General features: G+C 42.9%; 1 protein-coding gene across 3 annotated transcripts in view; it reads right to left on the reverse strand.

Annotated features, from left to right (window-relative positions):
- The window catches only part of SLC35F3 (solute carrier family 35 member F3), a 197149-nt gene that overhangs the window by 68835 nt on the left and 109738 nt on the right, over window positions 1-18576 (reverse strand). Inside the window, exon 1 of one of the 3 annotated variants that reach the window (XM_068939003.1) lies at window positions 6038-6213. The exons of the other annotated variants lie outside the window; for them this stretch is intronic. Coding sequence (XP_068795104.1) covers window positions 6038-6113 — 76 coding nt within the window. The 5' untranslated portion in view covers window positions 6114-6213. Of the gene's footprint in view, window positions 1-6037; window positions 6214-18576 lie in introns of those variants that run through there. 3 annotated transcript variants of the gene reach the window in all.

Here is an 18576-nt window from a genome sequence, read left to right on the forward strand (position 1 = left end):
ATCTCACAGTTTATAATTAACAAAGATTAACCAGGCTTTGGACTAAAGGTTGGGGATGCTACTCCAGCCAAGTTGAGGGAACCACTTAGTATATAACCAAATGTGCCGCACTGACTATAATGGAATAAGACAGCCAATATTATAAAAATAATATTACACACTTTATATCTGGGAAACTGCTTGGAAATAGGTGTTGAGCTATCACAGGCTTTTCTGATGAGCCTCTACAGTCTTTTCTGAACTCCAACTCTTTTTCTGAACAGCTTCTGTGCTATAAATCCTTCTCTCTACAATTGTCAGCATTAGGAAAGAGGGACAGAATTTTCTTTTGAAAGAGCCATAAATGAAAATAGGAGATGATGAATGGTGCATTCTGGTGACTCAATGTTTCTTTTTTCTAGTCCTCATTCTGACTTCTCATGGGTGAAATCTATAATTAAATAGATGGACTAGCAATCTGCTTATTTTTTGAGAGTATATGCCTAAATTGATTCAAGATGACTAGAAAATGCATCTTGCTTCATTTAGGGGTAAGTGGGTGAACTGTAAGGGTCTGTGATCTACAGAAGGTCTGAGATGATCCAATGGTTGCTGTTAAGACCTGCCACTATAAATGAAAATATCTTTTCTCTGTTGTGTGTACCTATTGGCACATTTTAGCCACTGAAAGTAAGGAACCTTGGATGAATCTTTAGCAACTTATCCTTCTGCTTCATGATGCGTTAAAGCTCCTACTTTGCCATTATCTAGCAGTTTAGTAACACCAAAATGGTAACAACAAAATATTCATTTTATTTTTGTACCGTTTTGGGAGGGGACATACAGTGCAGAAGGAATGGGTCATCTCAAAACCTATAGCCTACGAGTGCACACAGGTGAGATGGTACATCAGATAACCACTAGGACATGATCAGAGATGAGCTGTCTGGATTCCCCAGTGAATAAGCCTAGTACAGCTAAAGGCAGCTCATTTTGAAACTGTTTAAAGTCTCAGAAAGCACTGTGCCATATGGGAAGTGTGCCAGGTGTTATGCAACAAGAAACCCATCACTCCTTTGGAACAAGATCTTGGACATCTGCTCAAATACACTGTTGCATTAACCGAAACCATTACAAGAAACTGGAAAACTGGGCACAAAAGCAAGTTGCCACAGGATAAAGCTGACATATAATTATCGCCTACGTGCACTTACCACTCAGCACCCATGATAAACGCGAAAGAGGGTACCCTTTTTCCATGAGGGTGATAAGCTACATTCAGTTTACTCTAGAGCCCATGCTAGCTGGTACCAGGGAGAAGCAGATAGATACACTACAAATGCACCATCCTGTTCATTCCTGTACCTGTACATATAGCCCCAGCTCTCTCAGGCTCATTCATTTTAATCCCTAGATCACTCGCTTTAGCTCAGCTCCAGTCAGGAATGATTGAAAGTTGTTATCACATCTAGGGAGCAAGTACAGGGTGAGTTTGATGGTCTCTGCCCAGATCTTGACTGTCCAGATCGAAGAATCAGCTTTGTTGTCTTCTGTGCATGAAGACAGCCTGAACAAAAGCAAACATTTTGCAAATTATCTGCTCCCTGCAAACCTAGGCATGCATTCCTCACTTAAAGGCCACTTAAATGGGGAAGCAGACTGAACCCAAGAACCCTGGCACTGCACTGAACCACCGGCCTCTCCTGCGCTCCAGCTTGTTCTGTTTTCAGAGTACGTGAGCACACCAGCATTTAACAGCAAGCACTATATATTTCTCTGCTTTACAGTTCTTGCATCAAACAAACAAACAAACAAACAAACAAGTGGACACAACTCACACCTCTGTGAATATTAAATGCTGGGCCAAATTTTCATGGGGTCTCTCCTACTGCTCAGTGAAAGTAAAATCAGATTCCATCTGATTACCAAATCATTAGATGAGACCAGAAGAGCACTGCTAATTTTTATATAGTAGTTTACCCAGAGATACATTTGTGCAGGACTGAACTTATTTCCTAAAAAGGAAGTTTTATCAGGAACCTCAGGGAAGCTATTGACTTCAATTAAAAACAGTCTTATCGCACCCATCTTGCATCCCTTCATGAGAGAGTGCCTACTGGTGGTGGCCAGAAGTTTGGGTTCGATTTCTATCTATTCTTAGGTCTTTTCCTGTCTGCTCTGTGAAATGATATGCTGTTTGTTTTTACACAAGCTGCTTCATTTTGCAGTTTCTCAGCTGTCCCATGTGCAAAACAAGGATAATAAAAATCACATGTCCTAAGAAGGTATATTGCCACTTCTGAATGTTTTTACTGTGCTTGAGCTCTTCAGTTTAGACTTACTAAAAAAGTGAAAGTTTTATTATTAAAGTGATTACAGTGCTGATGCATGTGTGATGAGTTCTTTGCAGGCATGCAATAAATTGAAGGCTAAATTCATTTCTTATTTGTACTTGCACAAATTCTCCGTAACGCCAGTGATGCAAAGTTACTCCAGATGAGCATGTGGCAGAACCTGGCTTCACAGCATCAAAGCTTAGACATTTATGCATAACGATAGAAGAGAGGTATCATTTACATTATAAGCAACTTCCGAACATTACTAGTCACATTTCCTTTGCTTCCTCTAACCCCTCAGCAAAAGTAAGTGTTTCATCATTCAGTGAAGAATAACAAAATTCAAATGATTACAATAAATATAATTAGAAGAAAGTAAATGAGGTATAATTATAAGAAAGAGAGCGTTCGTATATGTGTTAGTTTATTTTCATTTGTTATGGATGGCCAAAATTATTGTGCAGATCTGCTGTCCCTGACGGACTGTAAATAAAGGGTCAAATCCGAAGCTTGTACGGCTCTGAGAAGCTCTGACTCAGATCAGTACCATATATTTACACTCTCCTGCACACTGGCTTTTTAATAATCTTTTGTTCTTCCCATCTCTGTCCTATCACATACCCCTATACCTGACAATGCCTTAGAAAGCTCAAGGTTATGCTATATGCTACCAAGGTGTTACTTCATAACCCCAGATTTAAGATAGAGTAACACCTGTCAGGCAGCTGCATAAGTGGATGGCTTCCAAATAAAAGGTAAACGTTTCTGAGGGAGGGCCTGATTCTGATTGTCTCTGCACCAGTGTAACTTCCCTGGCATAAAGGGAAGTTTAATTTTAATTAATGTTGATATCTGACCAATGTTAATGTCCAAAATCCGATACATTCGGTGATTATCTGGGAACAGCGATGACAGAGAGCTTGAATCAAGGCGAGCATCTGCCAGCGTATGCAACAATGCACAGGAAACTTGCTCTGTGAGGAGGCTGCAATACCATGTCATTGGCTCTAGAGACCTGGAAGTAAGTAGCCCTAAGCAGGGAGGGACTACAAACGGGTATTCTCTGGCAAGGTAACGGCCCTGGATCTTCTAGTGAAAGTTTGATGTCACCCATCTCTGGCAGATCCCAAGACGCAGCGCGGGGATGGAAACATTTACCTTTCCTTGGAGGGGAAGACAGTCCTCAAAGGCCACTCTGCTTTCCTGTGCAAACAGAGTGAAACCAGACCGTTGGCTGGTCTGAGAGAAATGGCCACCGCGGGATGGAGACTGTTGACAAAAACAACAGAAAGACGGACACACAAAACACCAGGCACTGAGCGTACGTTTCTCAAAGTCTAAAGTGTGCATAACCATACCAGGCACAGAAAAAAAAAAAAACCCTATGGCTCCTGCCTGCCTGAGTGATACATGCAGCTACAGTTGCCTTCAAAAGTGCTGGTACAGCAAGCTCAGTGCATACTGATGATTCAATCTCTGAAATAATTTGAAATGGCAGTCACGCTTCTGAAGGCGCACAAAGTCCTTATCTCCCTTTTAAAGCAAAGAAGCTACTGCACAGACAGGAAAATAGAGGCAATGCTGGAAGGCTTTACAGCAATGCACATCAATGAAAGGCTCCTCTTGGCTAACTATCTTGGAGTGAAACAAATTCCCACTGGTTCTGCCAAAGATCCTTGAATAGCTTTGATGGTGGTTGATAGAGGACAGTAGCAGGAGATAGGAGAGAGGAGTAATCATACCTACGAAGCAGAACAAAGTTTTTGCTGTCTTTCTCTTGCAGCCCTGGCTATACCGAATTTGGCTACAAGAGAACTTTGGTAAGGCAAATCTCTGCCAGAGGTACAGCAGCCAGACCATGGGAAGAAAGCTGCCCACAGCATGCCCACTGCCTGACTATTTTTGTCTCTAACTGCATCTTGGCTTCTTCGTGTGGCTCTAAACACCAGCTGGCAAAATCAGTCAATATTAGTCTCAAAGGAAATGTCAATTGATTTGGAAAGAGAAACTCTCAAACAGAGCCCGTCTGTTTCATTAAAAAAAACCAAAAGGCAAAGGGAAGTCTTACCTGCTTATATACAACCTCTGGGCCCTATCATACACCATCAAGGTAATTTAGATTTTGCCACTGATGATAACAGAAAAAAAAAGAATCTGAACCAATGAAGGAAAAGTCCAACTAGGTCAACAAAGTCCCTGGCGGACAGTGATAACGTATCTAAAAGCGGGTATGCAGAGCAGGCGTGCAAATGCTTGAAAGGATTCAATTTTACAGCACAGGGAAAGATAGCGCTGCTTCTGTTTCTATGCAAAGTAGATAATAAACTGTATTTGAACTGGTAGAAAAGGAATGATATGACCCACATTTCAAAGCTAGAATCTACTGGGTTATTATTATTTATGATTCATAAAGCATGAGCAGTGCACTGAGAGAAAGGAAGAAATGCTCCCTGCCCAGAGGAGCCTCCAGCACAAACCGTGAGACAAACGCCCCTGGGCGCAGGGCTAAGTCCAAGGGCTTTTATCTATTCTTATTATAGGGCAGGAAAAATCAAGCCTTTTTTTCTTTCTATCAGGAAGGTGAGATCCCTTTCCCTGTCTCTACAGTGGGAGGTTTCTCTGCTGGGAGAATGCAACAGCTGTATTCTCCATAGACAAAAATAACAGGCACTGAAATTCCTGATCTTTCATTTTCACTTACTGATTTTGGTTCCTCCCCCTGCCCCCACCAGCGCACTTCTACATTTTCTCCCTTTCTTCTTCACAGAGCTATCTTTTTCTTTCCCTTCCTTTTCCCTCTGTTTTTCAGTATTACTCTTTTTCTTTTTCCATCAGCTTTCCATGGAGTTACACATCCATATTTAACTTTACTGTTCTCTCATCCCCTTTCTGATTCATTCTTCTCCCCCTTTGCCTTGGCTTTCTCGTCCCTTTCTGCCTCTCTTCCCTCCGTTCCCCTCAGCCAGCCTTTTTCCTCTCGTCCCCCCCAATCCTCTCTTGATCCTACCACGTTCCCCCAGGAGATCCCCCAAACCAGCGGCTTCCCCTTTTCCCTTCCTTCAGGAAGTGAGCTCCATCTTCACTCCGCAGAGGGACTTCTCTTCCCTACCTGCACCCTCCTTCTCTTCCTCCTACCCCCATCTCGCCGCGTCCGCCTCACCCGCTGTGCCCTCACTCAGGTCGTTTGCTCTGCCCTAGGACATGGCCTACGGGTCTCTGCCCCAGGACCACAACTCCTGGCCTCAGCTTCCCAGCCTGCGTCGGAGCTCTCCAGGTCCCCTCTTGAGCGCATCGTTGCCCCCTTCTAGGACTGCACCCCGGCAACAGTCCCCAAGGGTCCCTGAAGGGATGCCGAGCCCTCCTGGCGGCAGAGTCGCGACCCCCCTGCTGCCGCACCTGCCGGGCACGCAAGCCGACGCCGGGACTGACGCAGGGCCGGGCGCTCGGGCTGCCTCGGCCCCCGTGGCTTTTCCCGCACCCGTGGGCAGGCGGCAGGGCCGCAGCCTCCCCCGGCCCGCCTCGAAGCGGGCTCCCCCCAGGGCTGCGCCTCAGCCCCCGTCCCTCCCTCGGCCTTTCCCACCTCGCGGAGCAGCAGCCGGCCTTGGCGCCCCCCGGGCACGGCACCCCCGGGTACTCCGGAGCCCCGGCGGGGCAGTCCCGGCAGCGCCCCCCGGGCCGGGCCGGGCCGGACCTCGCCCGTCGCCCCCCACCCCCGGCGTTACCTTCCACTTTGGTGAGGGTGAGGACGGGGCTGTTGCAGGCGCTGAGGGGGGCCACCCTGGCGGAGTGCTTCTTCATGGCGAGCCCGTGACCAGCGGCAGCTCCCCGCCGCCCCGCGCCTACATCCTGGCGCCGCCGGAGCCCTGCTCGCCGGCGCTCCCCGGCGCGGCCCCGCGGCTGCCCGCCGCCTCCCGGCCCGCCGCCCGCCCTCTGCCGCAGCACCGCGGGGCGGCGGCGGCGGCGGCGGCGGCTGGGGCTCGCCCGCCGCTCGGGGCTGCTGCAGACCCAACGTCAGCGGCACGGCCCCCGCCCGCCCCCGCGGCCGTCCTCCCCCGCCCCGACGCCGCGGCGAGGGGCGCCGCGCGGTCCTCGCGGCCTGGGCAGAGCCGCGGGCCGGGCCGGGGCGCCCGGCGGGACGGTGAGGTCGGGTCTCGGGGCCGCGGTGGTTTCTGCCGAGGGTGAACTCAGGCGGCAGCTGCGCGGCGCGGCAGGGGCTGCACTGCCTCTGAACGGTCGCAGATGTCTCGCCTGCCCATTTGGTTTCCCTGACACTGCTGTAAAGAGAATTCGCGTCCTCCGAACCATTATTTTTTGCCGGTATTATAGCCCTCCTGCGTCTTCTTCCCAAACTAAGTGCGGCCAATTGCTCTTCTATGCGGATTTGCACCCATGTCGATAGTAATTTTCACAAATCTTTTCACAGCCTTTCTCTTCCTGCTGTGTCCCTTCGCGGAGGGAGAGAGCGGACGCAGACTCCACGACGGGGATACCCCACTGCTCTATCAATAGTCTAAAACTTGCAGTAGCATGCTCCATCGCTTTCTTAACACAGCTTAACTTCTTTCTGAGGCGTCCCTGCGCATTAAACAGAATACTTCAGCACCTACTCACAAACTGAGTACAGAAAACGTGGTATTTGACAAGTGGATGATGCTCCTGTGTAGCAACTTTTCCAGATATTCTTCAGGAATGATTCTAGGACCCGCAGTCATGACACACTAACAGTCTATGGTAGATTTTCCCTCCTACTGCGATGCGGGAGTCTAACTGCTACTAATTAACAGGACTTAATGCAAGTTAATCCAGGAGAAAATGGATCCTAATGAACGAATATGACACTAATATAGAAAAGATTATATAGCTATAAGCAAAGAATCAGGTTTTGCAAGATACTGAGCATGATGGGCTCAGCACCCTTTTTTCCTGTTGACTGCTTTTATGGATACGAAAATACTTAGTGCATTTACCAAATTCAAATATGAGATGCGTCAGTAGTCCAGGATGCAAACACTCAACAATTCTCAAGATTTGGTCAAATTGAGATGAGTGTACTTTGCAAACACGACCAGGCAGCCATCAGCACTCCAGAAACATTCCATTTGTTAATGTATTTGTTAATTAGGTAAATACTAGCTATTGAAAAGCAGCCTTGGCACACTCTTTAGCAAACCGTGGGAAAACACCACCTTACTTCTACAGGCCAGACAGGCTCTTTATATTTAAGAGCCTAGCTTTCTTGGTGGGTCAGATCCAGACTGTTAGCTTGTAAAGGTCTCATCTGGTGATCTGCAGACTAATGAAGCCCTGCGGTTCGTTTTCATTTCCTCTGCCTCTTCAGTGTCAGCCTCTGGGATGTGCTTTATCAAAAAATCATTAGGTTCCTCTCAAAAGTGATCCTTCAGGAGAGTATTGGTACGCTCAGCACTAAGACTGCAAAAGCCGGGCTCAGTCAAATGAAAAAAATTTGCTTTCATGGTTATTTCTAGATCTTATTATTAGGATTATCTGATCCATTCAGTTTCCTGTGATGTTACAGAACATAGGTATGTTGGGAACTACAGGTCCACCTCATTTCACTGGCCTGTTTTATGTAGGAGTCTGATTAGTTTCTGATCTTTGAAAGAGTTTACATTAAAAGAGGCAGATCTCACTTTGGATGGTTCTATCCATAAATATTTTGCAACGTTACAGTGCCTTTTATCTGAAGATTTCAAAGCGCACTACAAAATATTAATTCATTCCACACTGCCTCTATCAAGTGATTTCACGGGTTCACAGGTGGATAAAATACAGCCAAAGAATTTAAGTGATTTCCTCAGATTCAGAGAATCAAGTTACCTCAGTAAGGAACAGAATACAGGTAAAATGGGCCTGCTTCCACTCTCAGTTTAGTTTTCATGGTCATCTTAACCTGTGCTTTACGTGCAGGAGACTGAGAGATCAGCATTTCACATCCACATTTCACTTATTTTTCCCGAGAGGTAAATGGCTGTGCAAGACAGAGGAAAATCAGACTTTTTGTCTACTGGCTTATCTTGTCACCACTGGGACATTCATAGAAATTAAATGGCTACTTATTCAAACGTCTTTATTGCTGCTGGGCGCTTCCACTCTTTCCATTCGGCAAGGTTACTGCTCTCTTAATTTTTATAGGAAGGAGATGGCAAGTACGTTATTTTACTTGGAGAATGGCACTGCTCTCCTAGAGAATCATGCTGTAAAAGAGCCAAATGATTTTTTTTTTTTGATAGAACATGTTATTTAAGTCACCTGTGCATGTATCTAATACCCAGGGGTATTTGCAGGGGTATTAACAGGTTTCAGGCTTCCATTATTTTATTTAGGCCTAGAGGTTCAAGTGTCAAAGGCTTGTGTGGCAATAACTCTGTCTCCTGCGGCTGGCTGGACCTCCCCTTGCTTAGGTTACAGTGGCACCCAAGCGTGTTGCTTGGCAGACAGAGGGGCACCCCTCTCAGCGGGGGCGGCGAGAGAGCTAGGAGGCATGTAACCCTTTACAGCTCCTTCCTCTGAGGACACCTTGCATAACCATGGCACTGAGGACTGCTCTCCTAAAAGTTCAGTTTAATCATCCCAGAGAAGCTTTACAAAGGCACCAAGGACAAGCGGGATCTAACTGACACTGATTTCCAATTGGGGATAGGACATCTAACCACCTCGCAGGCTTTTGGAAATCTTTTGCCCAGTGTGTCCGTCAAATGTAGCTAATCAGGGCTAACAAAGTTTGAAAGGACTCTGCTTGACTCCGATCCCAGAGCATCTTAACTCCAGCAGTCTCTGATTTCTTTTGTTGCCCTTAGAGACGCATAAGCTTACAAACAGAGATCCACGTTAGGCCCCTCTCTTACGCTACGCATAAAAATATCAGACACATAGCACAATAACAAAACAAGTACCTGCCTTACCCCGAGTGCAATAATGGTAGTGCGTAGCAACCCTAAAGGAAACAGTGTTGACTTTTACTTGGGTAGCCCATTTCACAACAGGCTACATATCATACCAACATGAATTAATCTGCAAGAAGCCAAATATATGCAAGAATATTAGTTAGAAACCCACACTGTCCACGTTTTGCCCAAGAACAGATCGTCCTTTCCTCCAGCTCATTTGAAGTTATTTGTTGAATATCTTCTGCAGATAATTGTTAGTCTGTCTGCGAGCAGCTTGTTCTGTCTGAACGTTGCGTTAGCGTTGTTTGGCTACCGTCTAATACCTTTCTAATCTGTTTTCTTTTCCCAACTAAATAAACATAGCTGTCAGAAGGAGATTTTTCCAACACAAAGAATAGCCACCATGGAAGTGATGTTTGCTGTCCTGCAACTATTGTGAAATATACGTTTAAAATTTGCTGTCAGACCATTCCCCAATAGTCTCCTTGTCCACTGAAACATCGTCCACTCAAAACAAATTCAATTTTTTGTCAAATTTTTATACAGTATTTCTCTGTAATATTAGCCTATCTATAATGGTGATGTCTTTTTTCATCTTCGCTATTCCAAAACAGATCATTTACTTTAGGTACAATGTCTTGAATTCTCAAGAACAAGATAGGCAAGGTAAGCAGAAGAAATGGAAACTGACTGGCTAGAGGTGTTTGCCAGACTGTCTGCACTGAACAGAGATTGAGTAATAATTTGGATAGCTGGATGCTTTTTCTCTGAAGTTCATCAGATAGACAGTGCTATAGATAACAGCCAGATTTCAGATGTCCATAAAGTCCGGACATTGTACATCAGACCATATATCCAACAGTTCCTAGGCAGGGATGTAAAGTCCTGATGAGAATATCCTGCTCGTGTTTCTTCATTTAAATTCTGTGCTTACAGCTGTTGTGACCATTCGTGGAGGAGACAGACCTGATGAATTTTATTTCCACATCTCATAAAATATTAACTCTAATAATATCAACTCTGGCTGATTCCATATAATTTAATAAAAAAGTTAGTTTTAAGTCTCAGATCTTCAATATTGGACTATATGTCTTTCATTTTTACACTTGTGCTTCATGATTTCGACAAGAAGCATTTATGTCTTAACCCATGTTGTAAACGAAAAGATTCTGTGATTTGTTTAAGTTATTTGGAATTTTTAAGAAAAGTTAATTCAGTGCCCATGGACAGGTATGAGATTGGACAATTTTGTGAATAAAGCTTCACATTTACACAACTAAACAGCCTAAAGGATGTTTGCTTTGCCAAGCTGCTTCAAACTTATCTGGCATTGCTGGGAGTCAAGAGGATCCCAAATGCAGGGAAGTAAGCACTCCCAGCGGCCTTGGGACTGGACGGACTTTCGGCCTACATAAAGCTGCCTATTTAAAATCCAAATGTAGGTTCATAAGAGCCAGCAGATCCAGATTCTTGTGTTTCCCTTTTATCAGGAAGACTGATTTTAAAAACTACAAAGAACATAATTTAAAAAACTTTAAATAATTCAGGCAGAAGTGTACTTTTCCCCTGCTCTTCTCTGTGTACTGTGAACTTTCTCTGAGACATGCGTCTCTGCATATTTGTGCTTTTTCTCAGCATTTCTTTTTTTTTTCTCTCATTTGGAGTTGTCTTCTCCTTTCCTCTCTCATCTTTTTCTTTTGTCAAATTTCTCCTTGTGCTAATGCTCAAAAGCTTGCAATGTGAACTCACTGCCACATCCACTTGCAAAGCTAGATGATGGACAATCAGAAAAAACATTCAACTGTTTTTTTATTGCTCATTTCCATCAAAACCCTTAATAGCTAGTACTGGGATTTCTGGAGTTATCTTAGACGTTGCAATTCATGGCTTCAAAGTAGATTTGCTGAAGCTGTCCAAAAGCTGTGCACGTCCTTAGCTCTCCTAATCTTTGCTCTATGATTTTAAGTTTCTGCCTGTGCAAACTATCAGTGCAGAATTCAAGATGAGGCTGAAAAATAATGCCATGGGCACAGCCTCTTCTCCAATTCTTCATGTCTATCCTGCTTCCTTGTAGGAGCTGACTCAGTGCTCCAAGTGAGGTCCCACAGAAGGAGAGTTCTGGATTCACCTTCAGGAACCAGCAAGTCAGGGCCATGGAAGCAGCAGGTTAATTTTCCCAGGACCTCTAAAAGAAATGACTATAAGGAGTAGCTGTGCCGATTGCCCTCAGACCATCAGTTGGGCACACTGAGTTCTTGCTTCCAGTGTAGGTTGTATTTAAAATCCATGATAAAGAGGAACATTTTAGGACCAAATGCTTTATAATTATAGCTTCCCTACCCTGCAATCCCCATCACTCCAGTCTCCCACTCCTGGAGAGGCTAATTGCTTCTTATTGAGGCTGCTGGCTACTTCTCTCCTATTTGAGCTTCTCCTGCTTCTTTCAACTGCTATTAAGGGAGATGTTAATACAGTTGGGCCCCAGCTATTACACTATGATATAAGATAGCAATACAAGCTAGGGGAATATGTGCCTTGAGGCATAGGGAAAGGGGAAAAAGGAGAAATGCTGGGGTGGGACATGGTTCCTCCCTGGTATTATAAAATCTAAAAGCGTCTAGTGGGTTAAGTGTGTTAAGAGTAGAGGCATCAGGATCCTCATACTTGATTTCAGGCTCTGCCATTACCACATCACATGGCCTGAGTTAAGTTTCTGCCACAAGTTACTCACGAGTATCCCCGGAAGTAGCTTAGCTACTTCCTTAATGTGCTTTTGAGATCCTATGATGAAAAGCCCTGGGAAGAGCCAAGCCTTAATATTATTAAATAGTTGGAGCATATCTAACACCTTTACTATCTATAATTTATCACCCTGTGTTAATAAAGCAGATGAATTTATTAATAGTGCAGAGGGTGAATGTATCATTACTGCTGTTTATCAATACTGCAGGAATAATTCTGATGTCTAGGTCATACACAAAATCTGAGTTTTGGAAATGACAGTGAAAACAGCATTTCGTAAACCAGGAAGTACAGCTCTTAATAGTCTAGGTGTTCATAAATGGATTCATAATCTTCTTTATAGATTGCATGATTTTAAAACTTAATCACTGCATTGCTGAATATAATGTCAGATTAATACCTACAGCAAAGGTATATTGCCTCATACTCTGGGAAATACCAAAGAGGAAGTTTAAGTCCTTTGGGCTGCTTCAAGGCCGTGGGAGTTTTAATTAGAGAGTGGAGTTAAAGATGGGAAACAAGCCATCAGCTCCAGGTTGTGGCTGGTTCTAAAAGTTAGGAGGGCTGTTTTGTCCCTTTGGAAGGGAGCTATTTCATCTGAAGCACCAGGGATACAACCAGATATATGACAGTGTAGATCCAGAGTAATTCCACAGGCTTCAGTGCAGCCACATCAAATGAATGCACAAGCAGCCAAAAGTATAATCTACCCCTAATATCTTGCATTCTTGCCCATCCTACACTGAATTTCATCTCTTACATAGAAAAAATAATATTATGCTTGTAATGATTCTCAACAAGACAGTCATGAGACTGAGGAAAAATTGAAGACTTTTCCAGTAGTGATACTTTGAATAAACAAAGCAGGCTTGTAACATTACATTTTATTGGATGAATTCAGTTAGTCTAAAAAAAAGGAAGAAATTTTGGGGTATTTAAATTCTTCAGATTGCAATTAGAAATAGCAAACTTCACCTTATTTCTAAATATTTCATAGACAGCGACAAGATGTTGATGAGACAGTCTACTGCACTGCTTTAAATTTTAGTAGATGTAGGTAAGCCACAGCTGAGGGCCTGTGAAGGGGTAGGGAAAGAACTTGATGGTTTCTCTTAAGTCAGTCTTATGTTTAACTCCATTTTTGGGAGGGACTGCTCTACGGCACTCAAACTTGCAACAGATGTCTTCCTTTCCCCTCACCTGGGTGCAAGATTTCGGCAGTATTTGTGCAGGTAATGTATAACTCGTATGCTGAAGTGGTAGATTTGGGAGGAAATAAAGCCATGAAAATGGTACAACTTTGTTATGAGGCCCACAAAACCTTACTCAGATTTTTGTTGCAAATGTGCAGATATCAGTTCTGGCAGAGGCACAGTAGCAACAAGGCAAGAAACCAGAAAAAGTGGTTCAAAACACATTGGCTTACATCAAACTAGAGAAGAATCTTAATTCATGGCAATAATAATGACACACAACTTTTATCCTTTGTCAACTTGATTCCTGCCAGCTTTTATGAGTTTGCAATTAACATATTGTTGCAAAAAGCAGAGACTTCTACAACCTGCCTTGGGACGTGCATATCCATTGGTGGATCTTGTCTGTTTTTCCCTTGCAGGATGAATAGAAAGTACATATATTAGGCTCTTGCTGTCTGGTACTTGCCAGCAATTGCTAAATTTGTACAGATTTTGTTAAAACAAGCACGACTGATTGTATTTTTTAAAATACTCGAGTAGAAGTTTCAAGTTAGTTTTTTGGTGACAACGGCTATAAGCACTGAAGATATGTCGTTCTACGCTATAAACCCAGTATTTTGCACAATAATAAGATGGCTCTTTGTAAAAACATTCTGCTGTTCATTATTAATCCTTCACTTTCTAAACTGGATTCCGTTAATGCTTTTGGGGAATGGATCTGGATCATTAATTAACAGCACTACGGATATTTGTAATAAGATTACACACATGGTTTCACATTCCCATGACTCAAGTCAATTTTCTTTTCAACTAATGGGAACTTTGCCATTGGCTTCAAGCACTCAATACCGGGACTGTCATTTCTTACAAAACAGTAACAATAACACAGCTAAAAGGAAAACTAAATTTAAAAAGCAGACATATTAAAAATACTAGCTGACAGATGAGAAGGAAGGAGGGTTGTGATAAGCTAAGAATCCATAGGGAAGCTAAAAGAGTACAAAGCATTAGACAGAAACGTCCAAGATAGATAGAGAAGGAAAGAGAGGACAACCGCAGAGAGGATAAGCCAGAGACAGATGGACATAGTTCACATGAGCATCAGAAGATAAATACAAAGCACAGAAATGATTGCTGTCAGAAATGATTAGAATATTGGGTAATTCAGAAAATCTGAAGCACCTGCCTACTATGAGTAAAGTCCATGCGTACTTGTGATAGAGAGTGGGAATTCAGCTGCTCCTGTTCCTTTTAGATGGCGTAAGTAATAGCCTACTAAAGCACTGATTCCTATTACAATGAGGCTGCTTGTCCTGTAACACATATTGTTTGGGGGTTAAGTTGCATTCTTGTGGAAAGAGACTTCCAGGTTGTTCTTTGGCTGCAGTTTGATCCCTTCACCCCAGCCACTAGAGCAAATTCCTTGGTGAATCCAGCTGACTTGTATCCCTCCGGTTGCGCAAAGCAAACCTGTCAGATATGGCCACAGGAGTGTTCGCCGGATAGACACAGAGGAGGCAGCGGGAGCAGAGAGCAGGAAAGCGGCACCCTATCTGGGGCTCCCTGGCTGGTACATTCTGTTCTTGGCATAACCGGGGGGAACATTGGCTTCTGGTCTAATTTACACCAGGACGAGGCATGTTCAGATCTTTGCTGGGAACTGGATAGATGCCTGAGTGATGCTAGGATAAGGGACCTGAGAGCAAATGATGGCAATTTGCCTACCCATCTCCCTCAAGACTGCACTGAGCCTTCATTAGCAAGGCTCTGGCCTCTGCAGCTGATGGCAGAACCTTTTTTTTTTGAAATCTGGAACAATTAAACTTTCCCCAAAGAGGTGGCTGTTTGTGCTCCTCTCCCCTCCCTCAGCTCCACCAGAGTCAGATCTGTATCTCCGGTTAGATTTCCACTGATTTGTGAAGCAGTAAGAAAGCAGATTTATATCCTGAATATTATTTCCACCAGCATTCCTCCAAAGTGTGTATAAAACATAGCTATAATTCTGTCCTAGGGTTCTGTTGATATTAAAAAATCACTTGAATTTTGCTCTAAGTAATTAAAATTACAAGTACCTTTGATTATAGTTTCAGAAGGAGGCAAATGTGGCTGGGACCTTGTTATTCAGATACGTGTAATAACTCAGGCAGCAGCAGCCGCACATATTTTCTTAACTACTTTTCTTTCATAGAACAGTCTAAAGCCTTCAGCAATGCAACACACAGTTCTGCAAAACTTTGAAACATAAAATTAGTTCCCAAAGCACCTAATGGAAATAAATAGCACAAATGCCAAACAATTTTTTTCTGATTAACTGTGTATAAAACACCTTGCAAATAACTTAAAGCTGTTCCATGTAATAATTTACTGAAAAGAAATAACTCTTCAGTATACAGCATCACTTTAAACCTGACTTGGACACTAGCATTTCCAAAGCAAAATGTAAAACAGAGTAAATATTGCTCAAGGAGAGCTAAAAAATAGAGATTTATACAGAGTTCAGACTCTCTGGCTCTTTCAGACATTTCTAGGAATAAGCCAGGGCTCCTTCTGCATTCAGAAGTAAATATAAAACCCACTGTTTGCTCAGTCTTTTCCCCAGTAATGGCATCTCTCCAGGATCAACTTTCAAGAGAGGATTGAAAAAAACAAAAACAAAGAAGAAAGAAAAAGAAAATCAGAAGTCAAATGTGTATATAGGAGATTAGCAGGTTATAAGGCCTCTTAAGCCATATTCACTGAAGCCATTAACCACCATACAGGGCATAACTAGTGCACTTAAAGGAGCTTTAGAAACCCTAACTGGAAAACATATAGACACCTTAGGGCACAAGATCGTACATGGGAACTGACAAGTTTTTTCCTGGTTTCTTCTTTTCGTCAAAAAGCTTATCCTGTGCTCTTTTCCGGATTTTTTGGATCTACAAGGAAGGTTTTAAGTAACCAAATCATGCCTGGAAGGCTTGCATGAGATCGCCGAAAGACTCAGAATACAGCTTTAAATCTACAAGGAACTAAGACAGTGGTCTTAGTTTATGACTAAACTTGAGATAAGCCCTCACCAATCAAGCAGGAGGAAAGACTCTCAATTTTGTTGACCAGGAACTCAGAATAGTTTTTGCCATCTGAACATTTAAGAACCACTCATACAATCACTGTGTAAAATAGGGTCATGAAAGGGATATCTGTGGGAAACATTTTCTGAATGACACTTTTGTGTGTGACAAAACAAACAGAGCATTAACCAAAGATAACAATCCAAAGGCACCAGACAGGTAGAAGCCTACATAACTTACTAGTGCAACTATGGCTAGAGAAAGGGAGGACATGAACTACTAACTAGATGAAATTTGGGAGAGTAAGTTGTCTTTGCTGAGATAAATGCAACAGAACTCAGTCCAGAACAGTGTCCGAAAAGACAGCTTGGATCCACTTCATTATTTTAAGAGTGTAAAGATCCTGGCAGGATCCAGATGCGATGCACATTTTAGCGTGTATTTGGTGTAAACATGAGTTCACATAGCTAGCTTAGTATTTTTGCCTGTCTTCACCACAGTAATATTCCACTCACCTCATTCACAGATGACCTTCTATAGTAGTGGATATCAGATATGAGGGTCTGGTAGCAGACTGGAAGAGTATTGCTCACCCTTAAGATCAGTTGTCTGAAATGTGATTTTCTGGTCAAAGCTATTGTGCTTGCCTGTTCTGGAATTCTTCCCATGACCTCCACTTCCAACCATGGCTGGAGACAGGATCCAGGGCTAACTGGACCACTGTGCGGCAACTCTCATGTACAGTGTCCTGCTCACAGGGAGCGACAGGTGGCACCAGAATATGACATACCCCATTCATTCAAAACAACCACCTTAGGATGGGATACATTCTACACAGTCTCTTCCCATTAATTACAAAAGGACTACAGAGAAAACCCCAAAACTAGATCTCTAACTTTTAGAGGGAAATACTTAGATGAAATGTCACCCTTAATTTCTGTGCTTCAGTATATGTAAGATAGCAATAATAATAACACTCACTGCTTCATCTGAGCTAAGGTTATATATTTTAGTAAGAGTGCTGTCCCTGCTTTCCCCCTTCTGGCAGTGTATAATATACATAAAGATAAGAAAACATGCTGTTTTGTGCTTTCTCAAATCTGTATCACCTACCTTAAGCTTCGGTCAATTTAACTGCCAGTCTTATTGCTGTCTAAATCCTTAAGCAGTGGGAGGATTATTGGTTTATGTCCCTTTGCTTAAAAAGCAGCCTCCTGCAGCTTCTAGAGAATCATACAAGTGCTCCAACACATATTATTTCTCAGCGAGGATATCACCCAGATAATGACGTGCTATCTGATCATTGTAAACGCACAGGTTTTGAGCCAAGCTATACATTTTTATCTCACTACATCCTTATTTCCAACACATCTTATCAAACATAGCTTTGTCATATTTTACTGCTCATTAGGGAGCAACTATTTCACGATTCACTCTTGAACAAGAGCTTACCACCATGCTCTAATCATCCAAGGCCACCAGAATTCAGTACATCGGCTCACATTGAAAAAGTCTTTACTTGTGGTGTGCATCAGATGCACTTAACACTCTCCTCTTGCGTCATTGAATGCCAAGTGAAAAAAAAATCATACGTGTTATTTCAGAGAGATCTTTTCACCTCTTATAATTAATTGCTTTTTCATTTTGGGCCAAATGTCCTGACAAGTGTTTTTAACTGAAGAGAGGCCACGTCCTATTGCATTACTAGCAAACTGATTGCATTTCAATGTGCAGAGCTGTATTGTAAGTTGAGTCATTCTGGTCTCACTTCCAGAGAGTTTGCAGTTTCAAAAGTTGTTTCCCTTGCTTCAGGAGCAGTCACTTGAAGTCACTCAAAGTCACTGAAGAGCTTGCTGTAAATGTTAGTACGCTGGTAACAACCAGGGTCATTATGTTCTGCCTTTCATATTTACCTTTCACTCATTTTACCCCATTCAGCATAAGGTATAGGAAAATATTTAAAACTCCTGTGTTTTCTCTGTGCTTCAACTAGAGCAACTGTCCTTTCCTTTCTATTTCCCACCCAGAATAAGTACAATGCATTTGGCATGATGAAAGAACTACCTCAAATGACTGCCAATGGCTGTCAAATCAGTACTGCAGTTTTTGTTTTGTTTTGTTGTTTTATTTTTTAATATTTAGAAATGTTTGAGGTGAAAGGTACTGGAGACCAAACAGAAATCACTGTTGCTTCTCTTGTCACTTACAGTAACAACGTGATATTCTTCTGTCTGTGTGTATGCTGTATATGAACACGAACAAACTACATCTAAAAAAGAGATTAAGAGAAGTGCAGTACCCATTAAGGCACCAAATGCGGAAAGAGAGGTTCTTTGCAACTCTACCAGGTGCAGAATGCCAA

This window comes from Struthio camelus, chromosome 3 (assembly GCF_040807025.1).
Source record: "Struthio camelus isolate bStrCam1 chromosome 3, bStrCam1.hap1, whole genome shotgun sequence".
Taxonomy (NCBI): Eukaryota; Metazoa; Chordata; class Aves; order Struthioniformes; family Struthionidae; genus Struthio; species Struthio camelus.